Source organism: Babylonia areolata, chromosome 32 (assembly GCF_041734735.1).
Source record: "Babylonia areolata isolate BAREFJ2019XMU chromosome 32, ASM4173473v1, whole genome shotgun sequence".
Classification (NCBI taxonomy): Eukaryota; Metazoa; Mollusca; class Gastropoda; order Neogastropoda; family Buccinidae; genus Babylonia; species Babylonia areolata.
This window is the reverse complement of record NC_134907.1, coordinates 20,323,259-20,341,999: the sequence shown is the minus strand read 5'-3', so window position 1 is coordinate 20,341,999 and position 18,741 is coordinate 20,323,259. Positions and strand designations below refer to the sequence as shown.

Below are 18,741 nucleotides of genomic sequence, written 5' to 3'. Positions count from 1 at the left end.
GAAAGGGTTAAACCATCCAAGAATGACTGTAAAAATCACAAAGGGAGAAACTGCTGCACCAGTTGTCCTACTCACAGACCAAAAAGGGTTAAATTAACTCGGCACTGGATGTGTGTCTAATGCCTTCACAATGTGACTTCACATGAGTGAAGAGATCAATCATTTTAACTGACAGTCCTTCATTAAAAAACAAAAAACAAAACACAACTACAAAAAGCAGCAGACATTAAACGTACAATGTAAGCCATAACAGGCCCTTCTCCTTGGGGTGGGGTGGGGGGTGGGGGAAGGACTAACTAGTACCACAGCGATGACCCCACAATTGAGAGCAGAAGCAAGCACAGCAGTTAACTCTTTCCATACGAACGGCGAAAGAGATGACGTTAACAGCGTTTCACCCCAATTACCATCATCAAAATATTGCAAGCGGAAGGCTCTTATACTGAAGACGTGAATGTGGACAAAGAATACCACAATTCTGACGACGGAAGCTAAAGGTTGGGTCATTCAGACACCCACTGGACATCCGAGGGGTCTGTGTAGAGGAGAAGAGAGGACTGGCCGTACTGAGTGAGTTAACCACTGCTGTTTTTTTTTATTTCGCAAACATGCATACCTAGTACCATAGCGATAACCCCACAACTAAGCGCAGATGCGAACACAGCAGTCACTCTTTACCACTGCTGTTTTTTTAAATTTTTCGCTAACACGCATGACTGGTACCACAGCGTTAACCCCACAACTAACACACATGACTGGTACTACAGCGTTAACCCCACAACTAACACATGACTGGTACTACAGCGTTAACCCCACAACTAACACACATGACTGGTACTACAGCGTTAACCCCACAACACACATGACTGGTACTACAGCGTTAACCCCACAACTAACACACATGACTGGTACTACAGCGTTAACCCCACAACTAACACACATGACTGGTACTACAGCGTTAACCCCACAACTAACACACATGACTGGTACTACAGCGTTAACCCCACAACTAACACACATGACTGGTACTACAGCGTTAACCCCACAACACACATGACTGGTACTACAGCGTTAACCCCACAACTAACACACATGACTGGTACTACAGCGTTAACCCCACAACTAACACACATGACTGGTACTACAGCGTTAACCCCACAACTAACACACATGACTGGTACTACAGCGTTGAACCCACAATTAAACAACTAAGAGCAGAAACACACACAGAAGTCACTCTTCACCACTGCGGTTTTTTTCACAACACACATAACTGGTACCACAGCAATAATCCCATTACTAAGAGCAGACGCAAACACAGTAATCAGCAGTCACTCTTTACTGCTGCTGTTTTTTGGTTTTTTTAAAACTAACACGCATAACTGGTACCACAGCGATAACCACACAACTAAGAGCGGAAGCGAACATAGCAGTCAATCTTGACCACAAGCGAACATAGCAGTCAATCTTGACCACAAGCGAACATAGCAGTCAATCTTGACCACAGTGATAACCTCACAACTAAGAGCGGAAGCGAACATAGCAGTCAATCTTGACCACAGCGATAACCCCACAACTAAGAGCAGAAGCGAACATAGCAGTCAATCTTGACCACAAGCGAACATAGCAGTCAATCTTGACCACAGCGATAACCACACAACTAAGAGCGGAAGCGAACATAGCAGTCAATCTTGACCACAAGCGAACATAGCAGTCAATCTTGACCACAAGCGAACATAGCAGTCAATCTTGACCACAGCGATAACCCCACAACTAAGAGCAGAGGCGAACATAGCAGTCAATCTTGACCACAGCAATAACCCCACAACTAAGAGCGGAAGCGAACATAGCAGTCAATCTTGACCACAGCGATAACCCCACAACTAAGAGCAGAGGCGAACATAGCAGTCAATCTTGACCACAGCGATAACCACACAACTAAGAGCAGAGGCGAACATAGCAGTCAATCTTGACCACAGCGATAACCACACAACTAAGAGCGGAAGCGAACATAGCAGTCAAACTTGACCACAAGCGAACATAGCAGTCAATCTTGACCACAGTGATAATCCCACAACTAAGAGCAGAAGCGAACATAGCAGTCAATCTTGACCACAAGCGAACATAGCAGTCAATCTTTACCACAGTGATAACCACACATTTAAGAGCGGAAGCAAACATAGCAGTCAATCTTTACCACAGCGATAACCCCACAACTAAGAGCGGAAGCGAACATAGCAGTCAATCTTGACCACAGCGATAACCCCACAACTAAGAGCAGAGGCGAACATAGCAGTCAATCTTGACCACAGCGATAACCCCACAACTAAGAGCGGAAGCGAACATAGCAGTCAAACTTGACCACAAGCGAACATAGCAGTCAAACTTGACCACAAGCGAACATAGCAGTCAATCTTGACCACAGCGATAACCCCACAACTAAGAGCGGAAGCGAACATAGCAGTCAATCTTGACCACAAGCGAACATAGCAGTCAATCTTGACCACAGCGATAACCCCACAACTAAGAGCGGAAGCGAACATAGCAGTCAATCTTGACCACAGCGATAACCCCACAATTGAGAGCAGACACAGACACAGCACTCACTCCTTATTTACCGGTGCTTTCTGTCTTTTCAGCTAACATGCATGTCGTCATTGTTGTCTCTGATGGCGCTGCTGCTGAGCTTTGTACGAGGGGTAGGCCCTGCAGGCGTCCTGCATGGTGATGATGAACTCTGGAATTCCTTTCTGCAAAATAGATGATGATGAAGTTTGCTTACTGTTCCCTTCTCTCTCTCTAGATCTCCAGCACTCACCAACTCTGTCATCTCTCTCTACATCTCCGGCACTCACCAACTCTGTCCTCTCTCTCTCCTCTTTCTCTACATCTCCGGCACTCACCAACTCTGTCCTCTCTCTCTACATATCCGGCACTCACCAACTCTGTCCTCTCTCTCTAGATCTCCAGCACTCACCAACTCTGTCCTCTTTCTCTACATCTCCGGCACTCACCAACTCTGTCCTCTCTCTCTACATATCCGGCACTCACCAACTCTGTCCTCTTTCTCTAGATCTCCGGCACTCACCAACTCTGTCCTCTTTCTCTACATCTCCAGCACTCACCAACTCTGTCCTCTTTCTCTAGATCTCCGGCACTCACCAACTCTGTCCTCTCTCTCTACATCTCCGGCACTCACCAACTCTGTCCTCTCTCTCTAGATCTCCACTCACCAACTCTGTCCTCTCTCTCTACATCTCCGGCACTCTCCAACTCTGTTCTCATTCTCTAGATCTCCAGCACTCACCAACTCCGTCCTCTTTCTCTAGATCTCCGGCACTCACCAACTCCGTCCTCTCTCTCTAGATCTCCGGCACTCACCAACTCTGTCCTCTTTCTCTACATCTCCGGCACTCACCAACTCTGTCCTCTTTCTCTACATCTCCGGCGCTCACCAACTCCGTCCTCTTTCTCTACATCTCTAGCACTCACCAACTCTGTCCTCTTTCTCTAGATCTCCGGCACTCACCAACTGTCCTCTTTCTCTACATCTCCGGCACTCACCAACTCTGTCCTCTCTCTATAGATCTCCGGCACTCACCAACTCCGTCCTCTCTCTCTAGCACTCACCAACTCTGTCCTCTCTCTCTAGATCTCCGGCACTCACCAACTCTGTCCTCTCTCTATAGATCTCCGGCACTCACCAACTCCGTCCTCTCTCTCTAGCACTCACCAACTCTGTCCTCTTTCTCTAGATCTCCGGCACTCACCAACTCTGTCCTCTCTCTCTAGATCTCCGGCACTCACCAACTCTGTCCTCTTTCCAAAGTGAACTGAAAACCCACCTGTTAAACTGGCCTTTCGGTGTGATGAAGCACAGTTCTCTGTCTCCTCCCACCCTCTGCACTCCCCTTGTTCTCCCCCCTCTATTGTAGTATTCCTGTGCTGTACGCTTGTGGGTTGGCGTTCAAGCGTGCGCGCACGTGTGTGTGTGTGCGTGTGTGTGTGTGTGTTTTGCGTGTGTGTGTGTGTGTGTGTTGTGTGTATGTCTGTGTTTTGTGCCTTTTATCTGCGATCATTCATATAGCTGCAAATTTTTAGTATTGTATTGGTGGATACTGGTCTTGTTTTCCACTTGTTTGTCTTCATGTGCCTTTGTGCTGTATAGCGCATTGTGTATGTGCTGTTTCATGTGAGCTATATAAATACTATCATCATTTACCTTGGCAGCCCAGTTGACCATCCAGGTGGGGATGTTGCCCTTGGGGTTGTCAAAGTAATACATGAAGGCTGCAATCACAAACATTGCTTTGGTGATCATCGTGCACTGAGAATGAGAGACTGAGACACAGACAGAGACAGACAGAGACAGACAGACCTGGTGGGAGAGAGAGGTGGAGGAAGATGGAAAGAAAGAGAGAGAGAGAGACTGGTAAGAGAAAGAAAGAGAGAGAGAGAGAGAGAGAGAGAGAGAGAGAGAGACTGGTAAGAGAGAGAGAAAGAGAGAGAGAGAGAGAGAGAGACTGGTAAGAGAGAGAAAGAGAGAGAGAGAGAGAGAGAGAGAGAGAGAGAGAGAGAGAGAGAGACTGGTAAGAGAGAGAGAGAGACAGAGAGAGAGACAGAGAACACATGAATGAACGAACAAACGAAAGAACAAACAAACTTTTTTTAATGAGGGAAGTAGAATAAGCATGCACATGCTTTTTAAAAAAAAATTTTTTTGTTTACATCCAGCCCTCATGGCAAAGAGAAATGAAATCAAAATACTCACAGAGAGAGAGAGAGAGATAGAGAGAGAGAGAGTGGTTAGAGAGAGGGAAGAGAGAGAGAGAGTGAGTGGTTAGAGAGAGGGAAGAGAGAGAGAGAGAGAGAGAGAGAGAGAGAGAGAGACAGACAGACAGACAGAGCCAGAAACACTGAGATAGAAAGCAACAACAACAAAAAATAAATAAGTAAATAAATAAAATATAAAATAAAACAAAAGAAGAAGAGAAAATGACAAGACAAAGTTCTTTCTATATAGGGAGAATAGAAAAGCACTGGTGTGTTCTGCGGCTCACAAAAGGAATCAGTTTTTGGCACACGTTCGATAGCGCAATAGCCAAGTGGTTAAAGCGTTGGACTGTCAATCTGCGGGTCCCAGGTTCGAATCATGGTGATGGCGCCTGGTGGGTAAAGGGTGGAGATTTTTCCGATCTCCCAGGTCAATATATGTGCAGACCTGCTAGTGCCTGAATCCCCTTCATGTGTATATGCAAGCAGAACATCAAATACGCACGTTAAAGATCCTGTAATCCATGTCAGCGTTCGGTGGGCTATGGAAACAAGACCATACCCAGCATGCACACCCCTGAAAATGGAGTATGGCTGCCTACAATGCGGGGTAAAAACGGTCATACATGTAAAAGCCCACTCGTGTGCATACGAGTGAACGTGGGAGCTGCAGCCCACGAACGCAGAAGAAGAAGAAGAAGAAGGCACACGTTCTGTTTACAAAGACAACGCTCTTCTGGGTTATGCTGGAGAAAAAAAAAAAGAAGAAAAAAAAAGAAAAGAAAAAAAAAAAAAAGAAAAAAAAGAAAAAAAAAAGAAGAAAAGCAAAAAATGTTTCTGCAGTCATTTTTACTGTTACATTTTGATTTCTTTTTCACAAAACTTTAGCACTTTCATCATAAATATCAACACTCTGATATATATATAGCAGTCATGTTATCATTTCTACTTAACACGGAAACTTCTGCTCAGTATGGAAGACTGAAAAATAAGACTCACTTTTGATAAAAGGTGTGTTATGACGAGAGACCTATGGCCTGAAATGTTGGACACCTTTCATCCAAAAGCGAGTCTTATCCCACAACCGACAGTTTTTTGTTTTTTTATCATAAACTTTCTCTCCATTTGGTGTTTTTAGAAACTCAGCAGTCATTCTTCATTTTATCGTTGTACTACGCTCCCAACCCCCTCCCAAAAAGACACTCTTCTTCTTCTGCTTCGTTCATGGGCTGCAACTCCCACGTTCATTTGCATGTACATGAGTAGGCTTTTTTGTGTTTGACTGTTTTTCACCCCACCATGTTGGCAGCCATACTCTGTTTTCGGGGATGTGCATGCTGGGTATGTTCTTGTCTCCAAAACACACCAAACGCTGACATGGATTACGGTATCTTTAACACGCATATTTGATCTTCTGCTTGCGTATACACACAGAGGGGGTTCAGGCACAAGCAGGTCTGCATATACTTAGGAGATCAGAAAAATCTCCACCCTTCACCCACCAGGCGCCGTCACTGAGATTCCAACCCAGGATCCTCAGACTGAAAAATGCAATGCTCTAACCACTCGGTAATTGCGCCCGTCAAAAAGACCCTCAACAGGACCTACACTTTGTTCCGAACTTGCCGTCAGACGTCAGCACGCAGGTTTGGGCGAAGCTGTCGACACGCACCACCCCCGGCCTCTCGGGGATGGTGGACGGGACGCTCCTCACTAGCGCCACCCACATCCTGCGCCCCTTGTGCTCCATGGGCTGTAACTCACTGCGAAACACGTACTGGGCGGAGTTAAGGACCTTTGCGTTGGGCTCATCCGCTTTCCCTCTGCTTTGTGAGCTGGTGGAAGTAGCTTGCAGTAGCAGTACTAGTAGCAGTATTAGTAGTAGCTGTAGAGCTTCAAGAATATGCACTATAGTAAAATGTGTTAATAGATGGGTGTATAGATTGTGTAATGACACACTCTCCCTGGGGAGAGCAGCCCGAATTTCACGCAGAGAAATCAGTTGTGATAAAAAGAAATACAAATACAAATAGAATAAATACTGGTTGCAGTTGTGGTAGTGTAATTATATTGATATATTGTTATCTGTAGAACTGTTTGTATCCATCCAGCCTCCCCCCCCCCCTCTCCCTCATTTCATGCCCCCCCCCCCGCCCCCCTCCCGCCCCCCCCCTCCCCTCACTCTCTGCCTCTGTTTAATTCTCTCAGTCCATTCTCTAACATCATAATTTGTGAATTTCTTCTATTTCCTTAATATGAAACTTCTTATTTCTGAAAAAAAAGCACAACTACTACAACAAAAGTTGTGGTAGTGTAAAAGACTTTCAGTTTCACTTAACGCCATTTAAAAAATTTGGATTTTATTTCCATGAGTTTTATTTTTAAGAATTTTTTTTCACTGATTCTCATTCTTTTTAATCTAAAACACATATGATTTAAAATTTTGTTATAAGTTTCTATCAGATTGTTTTCAATGTTCTGAAATAAATTTTGCAACAGACTGGGCAAATTATACACACATATATCATTTTTCTTTTTCTTATTATTATCATCATCATTATCTTTAATATTATTATCATATCATTATTATGACCATAATTCTAATATCATTATCATTATGATCATCATCATCATCAGTATCATTATTGATATCATCATTATTATTTTGATCATGATTATGATGATGATGATTATTATTATCAAACTGTGAATCTGCCTGAAGATCTAGTCATCAGCCCCATCCACATGTAATATGCGGCTTCTGTTCAAACGTGTGTGTGTGTGTGTGTGTGTGTGTGTGTGTGAGAGAGAGAGAGAGAGAGAGTGTGTGTGTGTGTGTGCGCAGTGCATGCATGTGTGAGTATGCACAAGTTTTTTAGTACTACCCCCACCCCCCACCATGCCCTCCCCCAATATTCCTTGTGACCATGGTACACTTGGTAATAAAGACATTCTACATTCTATTCTATGTTCTTACGGTCAGAAAGAATCACTGTCAGCTGAAGGCAAGTCACTGACACAAAACCTGAAGGCAAAGGATACTTCTCGGTTGGACATGGGGAAGGGGAAAATGGTCTCCCAGAAGACCAAGTGCTGCCCGTTCTCTTGGGTTTCGTACACAGCTGAAAAGGGGGCATCACCATCATCATTGCCATCAACACCATCATCATCATCATCATCATCATTGCCATCAACATCATTATCATTGCCATCAACACCATCATCATCATCATCATCATTGCCATCAGCATCATTATCATTATCAACACCATATTCATCATCATTGCCATCAACATCATCATCAACATCATCATTGCCATCAACACCATCATCATCATCATTGCCATCAGCATCATTATCATTATCAACATCATATTCATCATCATTGCCATCAACATCATCATCATCATCATTGCCATCAGCATCATCATCATCATTATTGCCATCAACATCATTGCCATAAACATCAACATCATCACTGCCATCAACATCATCATCATCATCATTGCCATCATCATCATCATTGCCATCAACATCATCATCATCATTATTGCCATCAACATCATTGCCATAAACATCAACATCATCACTGCCATCAACATCATCATCATCATCATTGCCATCAACACCATCATCATCATCATCACTGCCATCAACATCATCATCATCATCATTATCATTGCCATCAACATCATTATCATCATCATCATTGCCATCAACATCATCATCATCATCATCATCATCACTGCCATCAACATCATCATCATCATCATTGCCATCAACACCATCATCATCATCATCATCATCATTGCCATCAACATCATTATCATTGCCATCAACACCATCATCATCATCATCATCATTGCCATCAGCATCATTATCATTATCAACATCATATTCATCATCATTGCCATCAACATCATCATCATCATCATTGCCATCAGCATCATCATCATCATTATTGCCATCAACATCATCATCATCATTATTGCCATCAACATCATTGCCATAAACATCAACATCATCACTGCCATCAACATCATCATCATCATCATTGCCATCAACACCATCATCATCATCATTGCCATCAACATCATCATCATCATTATTGCCATCAACATCATTGCCATAAACATCAACATCATCACTGCCATCAACATCATCATCATTGCCATCAACATCATCATCATCATTGCCATCAACATCATGATCATTGCCATCAACACCATCATCATCATGATCATTGCCATCAACACCATCATCATCATCATTGCCATCAACATCATCATCATGATCATTGCCATCAACACCATCATCATCATCATCATTGCCATCAACATCATCATCATCATCATTGCCATCAACATCATGATCATTGCCATCAACACCATCATCATCATGATCATTGCCATCAACACCATCATCATCATCATTGCCATCAACATCATCATCATCATCATTGCCATCAACACCATCATCATCATCATTGCCATCAACATCATTATCATTATCAACACCATATTCATCATCATTGCCATCAACATCATCATCATCATCATCATTGCCATCAACATCATTATCATTGCCATCAACACCATCATCATCATCATTGCCATCAACATCATTATCATTATCAACACCATATTCATCATCATTGCCATCAACATCATCATCATCATCATCACTGCCATCAACATCATCATCATCATCATTGCCATCAACATCATTATCATTATCAACACCATATTCATCATCATTGCCATCAACATCATCATCATCATCATTGCCATCAACATCATCATCATCATTATTGCCATCAACATCATTGCCATAAACATCAACATCATCACTGCCATCAACATCATCATCATTGCCATCAACACCATCATCATCATCATTGCCATCAACATCATGATCATTGCCATCAACACCATCATCATCATGATCATTGCCATCAACACCATCATCATCATCATTGCCATCAACATCATCATCATGATCATTGCCATCAACACCATCATCATCATCATCATTGCCATCAACATCATCATCATCATCATTGCCATCAACATCATGATCATTGCCATCAACACCATCATCATCATGATCATTGCCATCAACACCATCATCATCATCATTGCCATCAACATCATCATCATCATCATTGCCATCAACACCATCATCATCATCATTGCCATCAACATAATTATCATTATCAACACCATATTCATCATCATTGCCATCAACATCATCATCATCATCATCATTGCCATCAACATCATTATCATTGCCATCAACACCATCATCATCATCATTGCCATCAACATCATTATCATTATCAACACCATATTCATCATCATTGCCATCAACATCATCATCATCATCATCACTGCCATCAACATCATCATCATCATCATTGCCATCAACATCATTATCATTATCAACACCATATTCATCATCATTGCCATCAACATCATCATCATCATCATTGCCATCAACATCATCATCATCATCATTGCCATCAACATCATTGCCATAAACATCATCATCATCACTGCCATCAACATCATCATCATCATTGCCATCAACATCATCATCATCATCATCATCACTGCCATCAACATCATCATCATCATCATCATCACTGCCATCAACATCATCATCATCATTGCCATCAACATCATCATCATCACTGCCATCAACATCATCATCATCATCATCATTGCCATCAACACCATCATCATCATCATCACTGCCATCAACATCATTATCATCATCATCATTGCCATAAACATCAACATCATCATTGCCATCAACATCATCATCATCATCATTGCCATCAACACCATCATCATCATCATCATCACTGCCATCAACATCATCATCATCATCATTGCCATCAACATCATCATCATCATCATCATCACTGCCATCAACATCATCATCATCATCATCATTGCCATAAACATCAACATCATCACACACAATTGCCATCAACATCAACATCATCATTGCCATCAACATCAACATCATCATTGCCATCATCATCATCATCACTGCCATCAACATCATCATCATCATTGCCATCATCATCATCATCATTGCCATCAACATCATCATCATCATCATCATTGCCATCAACATCATCATCATTATCATCATCATTGCCATCAACATCATCATCATCATTGCCATCAACATCATCATTATCATCATCATTGCCATCAACATCATGATCATTGCCATCAACATCATCATCATTATCATCATCATTGCCATCAACATCATCATCATCATTGCCATCAACATCATGATCATTGCCATCAACATCATCATCACTGCCATCAGCATTGCCATCAGCACTGCCATCAACATCATCATCATCATCTTTGCTATCAACATCATCATCATTATCATCATTGCCATCAACATCATCATCATTATCAACACCATATTCATCATCATGTCAACATCTGTCACTGGCCCATCACTCAGCTTATATCACAGACTGACGTCAGTTTACAGCTGGGCCAACAGCAAAGTGAGAGATGTATGATCAGTGGTTTCTCTGTTGCAATGGGAAGTCATTTACAGCTTCGTCTTTTGTGAAGGACTATGACTGACTCTGAAATTAGGAGGCAAGACTGGATTGGCTCAGTGCTGCAGCCTTGGGGGCTAGTTGGCCTTTTGGGAATCATCCCAACGCCGACTGTCCTAAAACCCTCTTGGCCGAGAGAGTGGGGATGCAACTTGGGCAAGACACTCTCCACTATAATCAAATTCTCACCCAGATAGTCGGGACAGCAGTTACCTCCTCTGCTGTTCTGATGGTCATAGTAGAACACAACTGACTATCACACACAAAAAAAATAATAATCTGTCATCACCATCATCAATACCATATTCATCACCATCATCATCACCATCATCATGATGTATATCAATTTGAAATAGATATAAATCATCAATATCCGTTTCCAGTTTCTTGGGTTTTGTACATAGCTGAAAATGGCATCATCATCATCACCAATCTGAAAATGTCATTGCTAAAGGTATCATCATATTATTTCAAGAACTCAGCATGTGAGTGTGCATACATTGTGAAGTATGCACGTGTGTCTTGTTGCGTGTGTGTGTGTGTGTGTGTATGCGCGCATGTGTGCGCGCGCGTGTGTGTGTGAGGTGTGTGTATGTGTGTGTGTGTGTGTGTGTGTGTGTGTGTGTGTGTGTGTGTGTGTGTGCGTGCGTGTGTGTGTGTGTGTGTGTGTGAGGTGTGTGAGGTGTGTGTGTGTGTGTGTGTGTGTGTGTGTGTGTGTGACAGGGTTTATGAGGGCCTGTGTTCAAATCGGTTGTGCCCTTTCCACCAAGTTTGAATGGAATTTCAAACTGGGCATCCAGTCATTCAGATGAGACAATAACCTTAGGACCTGTGCCCAGCACTCACTTGGTGCACTGAAAAAGAACCCATGGCAACAAAAACATCGTCCTCTGGGAAAATTCTGTTGAAGAAACCTACTCTGACAGATACACAAATACACACACATGCACTCAAGGCCTGGTGAAGCACACTGGGATATGCTGCTGGTCAGACATCTGCCTAGCAGATGTGGTGAAATGTACCCTGATTCGTCCCAACACAGTGATGCCTCCTTGAGGAATTGAAACAAAGCTGAAGCTTCCAAGACCTGGTTAGCACGAAGGGTTATGCTGCTGGTCAGGCATCTGCCTGGCAGATGTGGTGAAGCGTATATTGACTCGTCCTGACGGGCGCAATAGCCGAGTGGTTAAAGCGTTGGACTGTCAATCTGAGGGTCCCGGGTTCGAATCACGGTGACGGCGTCTGGTGGGTAAAGGGTGGAGATTTTTACGATCTCCCAGGTCAACATATGTGCAGACCTGCTAGTGCCTGAACCCCCTTCGTGTGTATATGCAAGCAGAAGATCAAATACGCACGTTAAAGATCCTGTAATCCATGTCAGCGTTCGGTGGGTTATGGAAACAAGAACATACCCAGCATGCACACCCCTGAAAACGGAGAATGGCTGCCTACATGGCGGGGTAAAAACGGTCAAACACGTAAAAGCCCACTCGTGTGCATACGAGTGAACGCAGAAGAAGAAGAAGAAGAAGAAGAAGAAGACTCGTCCCAATGCAGTGATGTATCCTTGAGGAACTGAACCTGTCTCAGACGGGTGCAACAGCCGAGTGGTTAAAAGCGTTGGACTTTCAATCTGAGGGGCCCCCGGGTTCAAATCTTGGTAACGGCGCCTGGTGGGTGAAGGGTGGAGATTTTTCTGATCTCCCAGGTCAACATATGTGCTGACCTGCTTGAGCTTGAAACCACCTTCGTGTGTATACGCCAAGCAGAAAATAAGACACGCACATTAAAGATCCTGTAAACCATGTCAGCATTCAGTGGGTTATGGAAACAAGAACATACATGTACATCCCGGAAAACGGAGTATGGCTGTCTACATGGCAGGTTAAAAGCAGTCATACACATAAAAGCACACTTGTGTACATACGAGTGGACATGGGAGCTCACAAACAAAGAAGGAGAAGAAGAAGAAGAAGAAGAAGGAGAAGAAGAAGAAGAAGAAGAAGAAGAAGAAGAAGAAGAGGAAGAAGAAGAAGAAGGAGAAGAAGAAAGTGTCTCACCCTTGACGTAGGCATCCCAGCGCTGACGATACTGGTAATCCATGAAGACATCAGCACACACCTCTGGCGTCACGCCCTCCATCACACCGTACGTCTTGTACTGGTACAGGCCAGAGCTCTGAGCACACAGCAACAACAACATCAATGTCATCCTCATCATCTTTCTGTCTGTCCCTCACTCTGTCACCTTGTCATAGAGGCGATAGACAGAGTGATGTCTGTCATAGAGGCGATAGAGTAATGTCCGTCACCTTGTCATACAGGCGATAGACAAGAGTAATGTCGGTCACCTTGTCATACAGGCGATAGACAAGAGTAATGTCGGTCACCTTGTCATACAGGCGATAGACAAGAGTCATGTCGGTCACCTTGTCAAACAGGCGATAGACAAGAGTCATGTAGGTCACCTTGTCATACAGGCGATAGACAGAGTAATGTTGGTCACCTTGTCAAACAGGCGATAGACAGAGTAATGATAGTCACCTTGTCAAACAGGCGATAGACAGAGTAATGTTGGTCACCTTGTCAAACAGGTGATAGACAGAGTAATGTTGGTCACCTTGTCAAACAGGTGATAGACAGAGTAATGTTGTTCACCTTGTCAAACAGGCGATAGACAGAGTAATGTTGGTCACCTTGTCAAACAGGCGATAGACAGAGTAATGTTGTTCACCTTGTCAAACAGGCGATAGACTGAGTATCCGTGGCACTGGACGAACAGCTCCCATCCCTCCACTTGGGGCTGTTCCAGCTCACAGCACGCCTGAACAAACTGCTCTTCCTCGAACCCTGACGCCATCATCACTGCAGGCGTTAGGCTGCCCCTCTCCTGTCAGCAACTGACACAGAAACGACAGCAACATTATGTTAGGAGGCCGCCTGCTGACTGACTGTGTTTTGAGTGGTGACAGATTCTGAGGAGTGGGCCCCGGCATCTTTGTATTATGTATACTGTGTATACACATATAGACACAGACACACATATACATACACACAGACGCACACACACACACACACACACACATATATATATATAGAGAGAGAGGGAGAGAGAGACTGACACACACACACACACACACATACACACACACACATACATACATATACATACATACTTTACAATTATACTTTACAATTATACATACATAGAGAGAAGAGAGAACAGAGAGAGAGAGAGAGAGAGAGAGAGAGAGAGAGAGAGAGAGAGAGAGACAGACAGACAGACAGACAGACAGACAGACAGACAGAGACAGAGATAGAGACAGGGATAGAGATATGCACACACACACACACACACACACACACACACACACACACAGAGTCACACACACACACACACCCACACAGAGAATGACTGCACTTGATGTCTTGAGTGACATTTTCTGAAAAATGGGCCCACCACTTTTATATTGTATACACACACACACACACACACACACACACACACACACACACACACACTATGTACACACACACAGGCACACACACAAAGAGCCAAGCACTCTCCAGCCATCCTAGTCCTGTGTCAGTCACTCAAGCTGTCCTCTTGGTGCTGCCTGTTCTCTTTCCCCCCATCTTACTCCCCCCTTTTCTTTAACTCTCTCCATACGAACGGCGAAAGAGACAACGTTAACAGCGTTTCACCCCAATTACCACCATCAAAATATTGCAAGTAGAAGGCTCTTATACTGACGAGGTGAATGTTGACAAAGAATACCACAATTCTGACGAAGGAAGCTAAAGGTTGGGTCATTCAGACACCCACTGGACATCCGAGGGGTCTGTGCAGGGGAGAAGAGAGGACTGGCCGTACTGAGTGAGTTAAGCAGACTCGGAGTATGCATGGAGCAGGCATCTCCCCATCCCCTACCCCCCGCACACCCCCTCCCCAGGTGAGGGGTGGTCCACACACACACACACACATTTCAAAACTTCCTGGAAACTGACGCAGCCAAACCGAAGAACAAAATGAATGAAACTGACTCCCGGCCGACTGAGTTCCCGTGAGTCTGACTGACTTCCAGACGACGCTGACAGCTGGTGACCACTGCAGACACAGTGACAGCAGTTGGAGTTTAGGCCGACAGTGTTTTTTCCAAGGGATTCTGTGATCCTCAATATAACGGTGAAAAGATCAGTCAGTCTATCTATCTATCTGTCTGTCTGCCTGCCTATCTATCTATCCTCAGCATAACAGTGAAAAGATCTATGCAGCCAGCCATCATCTATCCATCCTTTTATCTGTCTGTCTGTCTGTCTGTCTGTCTATATTTCTGCACACATCTCCCTGTGAAGAAGGAAATGAAGCCAAAAATTTAAGACAAATTTTAACTTGCTTGTTGGCCTTTTTTTTTCTTGTTTTCTAATCAATTTTACCATTTATAACATCGCACACACCTACCAAACATATCAGTTGAACATTAGAACAAAAATGTGTACTCACTGACACATGTGCAACCAGTCAGATCAACTACATTGACAACACACACTGAACAATACATACATGTTATATATATATATATACATATATAACATTCTGCACGCCTACCAGACAAGCCCAGTAGACTGACGACACAAATGTTCTTGCTGACACACAAACAGCATTCCACACACCTACCAGACAAGTCAAAATACACTGACAAAACTCAGTGATACGTATGAGTGGAGTGATGGCCTAGAGGTAACGCGTCTGCCTAGGAAGCGAGAGAATCTGAGCGCGCTGGTTCGAATCACGGATCAGCCGCCGATATTTTCTCCCCCTCCGCTAGACATTGAGTGGTGGTTGGATGCTAGTCATTCGGATGAGATGATAAACCGAGGTCCTGTGTGCAGCATGCACTTAGCGCATGTAAAAGAACCCACGGCAACAAAAGGGTTGTTCCTGGCAAAATTCTGTAGAAAAATCCACTTCGATAGGAAAAACAAATAAAAACTGCACGCAGGAAAAAAAGAAAAAGAAAAAGGGTGGCGCTGTAGTATAGCGACGCGCTCTCCCTGGGGAGAACAGCCCGAATTTCACACAGAGAAATCTGTTGTGATAAAAAGAGAAATACAATACAATACAATACAATGTGTTACATTCTACATGCCAGCAGGACATGGCAGACACACACTGAGAATACAGTGAGAATACAGTGACTGAAACATCAAGCATCTAGTTCGCATCTTATACCAGGCTGCAACAGATTTCCCCAATTCTTCTATCCAGTCTCGAGGCTCAACAGATCTGTGCTGTGTATGACAGAGTGTGTATGTGTGTGTGTGTGTGTGTGTGTGTGTGTGTGTGTGTGTGTGTGTGTGTGTGTGTGTGTGTGTGTGTGGTGGTGGTGGTGGTGGTGGTGGTGGTGGTGGTGGTGTGTGTGTGTGTGTGTGTGTGTGTGTGTGTGTGTGTGTGTGTGTGTGTGTGTTCCATAGTCATCACAGCTTTCTCAAGGAAATGGAAACTGACTGTCCAGTCAATGAATCACAACGAAAATGACATGTACAGCCAAGCGAATCATGAAGACCACGGTGACGGCAAACCTACAGTGACACAAAGCACAATGACCCAAACAAGTCATGAGCTTACTAACCGCCGCCCCCCTTTCTCTCTCTCTTTTCAGGAGCTGAAGGACACATAACCATTGTATTAATCATCTGTAGTGTTATCATCATCATTCACTGTGACTGTCCTGTCAAGCGCTTCGGTCCAGGATGTGAAACTTGGTGACACACTTTTTGTGCAGCCTCTCTCATATAAAGTGGAGAAGAGGTTCCAATATAGATACACGTACACAGCCACACACACACACACACACACACAGAGTTGTGCCTACACACACACAAACACAGAGACAGACAGACAGACACACACACACACATAGTTGTGCCCACACACATACACACACTCTCACACACAGACAAACACACACAAACGCACACGCACACATACACACACACACATATACATACACACAGGCACACATACTGCATCTATTAAAAAAATCAAACTGACTATTAAAAAAAAAAATTTCAAAGTCAACCTCGAACAATTAAAAGCAGAAACAGCCTAAAACTTTTTTTTTTTTTTTTTGCTGGGCTAAAAGGAAATAAGGGGAGGATACAAAATTGTACACCTGTAACAGAAACAAGATATTGAAGGAAATAGCTGCAGAAGCAAAAGGCAAAATTTAGGGAAAAAATACATACAGACATACATACATAAATACACACATACGTATGTGGAGTGTGTGTGTGTGTGTGTGTGTGTGTGTGTGTGTGTGTGTGCGCGCGCGTGTGTGTCTGTGTGTGTTTGTGTGTGTATGTGTCTGAGTGTGTGTTTCCATGTGTGTGTGTCTGTGTGTTGTGTTGTATGGTGTATTGTATTGCGTTGCGTTGTGTTGTGGTACAGTGTGTTGTGTTGTGGTGTGGTGTGCTGTGTGTCATACTGTACAAACAAGAAAAAAGGAGGAGGACAAACACTAAGCAAAGAATGGCAGTAAATACTGATCAAATACTGATGAAATGATAGGCACCATTACCTAAAGGAAGCAATAATACAGTCCAGCAGTTAACATTCAAAGCACACGCACACACATAAATATATATATATAAATATATATATATATATATCAGCATCCTAAATTCCTGGAGCTGAATTTTGGATGCTACAGTGGGATAGAAAGAATTCCATTTAAGCATCCCAAATTCCTTAGCTGAATTTAGGATACTAAAGTGGGAATATATATATATATATATATATATATATATGTGTGTGTGTGTGTGTGTGTGTGTTATACATATATATATATACATACATATATAAATATACATACACACATTATATATATATATATATAAACAGTCCATACCCCAGACTCTCTTCCCCTATTTTTTACACACAAGTCACGGCTGTGCACCTTATGGATTCGTTACACGCGTCCCTAAGATATGTTCCAGGCAAGTCTGCTACATTACACACCCCCACTGACAAACCCAGTTACAGTGCAAAGTCCACGTGCGATGATGATGATGATTCCATTTCCTTCCTGTGGGACTCAAAAAGGAATCTTCCCAGTTCCTGATATGATCTTTTCAACAAGAACGTGCCATTGGTGACAACAACCAAATACATCCTTAACAAGAAATCACCGTGCATGCTTTCTGTCGCGAGCAACAAACTTTACCATGTGTTTCAGAAACACCACAGTTGACGGTCAGGAGAAGGACTATCAGAAACGACGAAGCCAGTTTGTTTACGTGCTGAGTGGGTTGTCTGAAGGGAGGTTACTCTTTCAGATACATTTCTTTGGTTTCAGTCCACAACTGTAT

The 18,741-nt window shown here is 43.3% G+C and overlaps 1 protein-coding gene across 2 annotated transcripts; it reads right to left on the bottom strand.

Moving 5' to 3' along the window:
* Positions 1-1,467: 1,467 nt before the first annotated feature.
* Positions 1,468-18,706, bottom strand: LOC143276376 (phosphatidylcholine transfer protein-like). Of its 2 annotated transcripts, none has more exons than XM_076580855.1 (7): positions 18,597-18,706; positions 14,105-14,270; positions 13,432-13,549; positions 7,816-7,895; positions 6,382-6,550; positions 4,223-4,290; positions 1,468-2,750 (listed from the first exon to the last, which is right to left on the bottom strand). In XM_076580855.1, the coding sequence occupies exons 2-7, from the start codon at positions 14,231-14,233 to the stop codon at positions 2,655-2,657; spliced, it is 660 nt and encodes a 219-aa protein (XP_076436970.1). In that variant the 5' UTR covers positions 14,234-14,270; positions 18,597-18,706; the 3' UTR covers positions 1,468-2,654. The 2 variants fall into 2 exon arrangements, with proteins under 2 accessions (XP_076436970.1, XP_076436971.1); XM_076580856.1 differs by lacking the exon at positions 18,597-18,706 and adding an exon at positions 16,604-16,644.
* Between the last annotated feature and the right edge of the window lie 35 nt (positions 18,707-18,741).

What these genes read in the sequence shown, in the direction of transcription:
- LOC143276376 (XM_076580855.1), bottom strand. Translation starts at nt 14,233, where the DNA reads ATGATGGCGTCAGGGTTCGAGGAAGAGCAGTTTGTTCAGGCGTGCTGT. An exon ending in TCTATCGCCTGTTTGACAAG is followed by an intron (nt 13,550 to 14,104) that starts GTGAACAACATT and finishes CTGTGTGCTCAG; the next exon opens with AGCTCTGGCCTGTACCAGTA. An exon ending in TGGTCAACTGGGCTGCCAAG is followed by an intron (nt 2,751 to 4,222) that starts GTAAATGATGAT and finishes TCTATTTTGCAG; the next exon opens with AAAGGAATTCCAGAGTTCAT.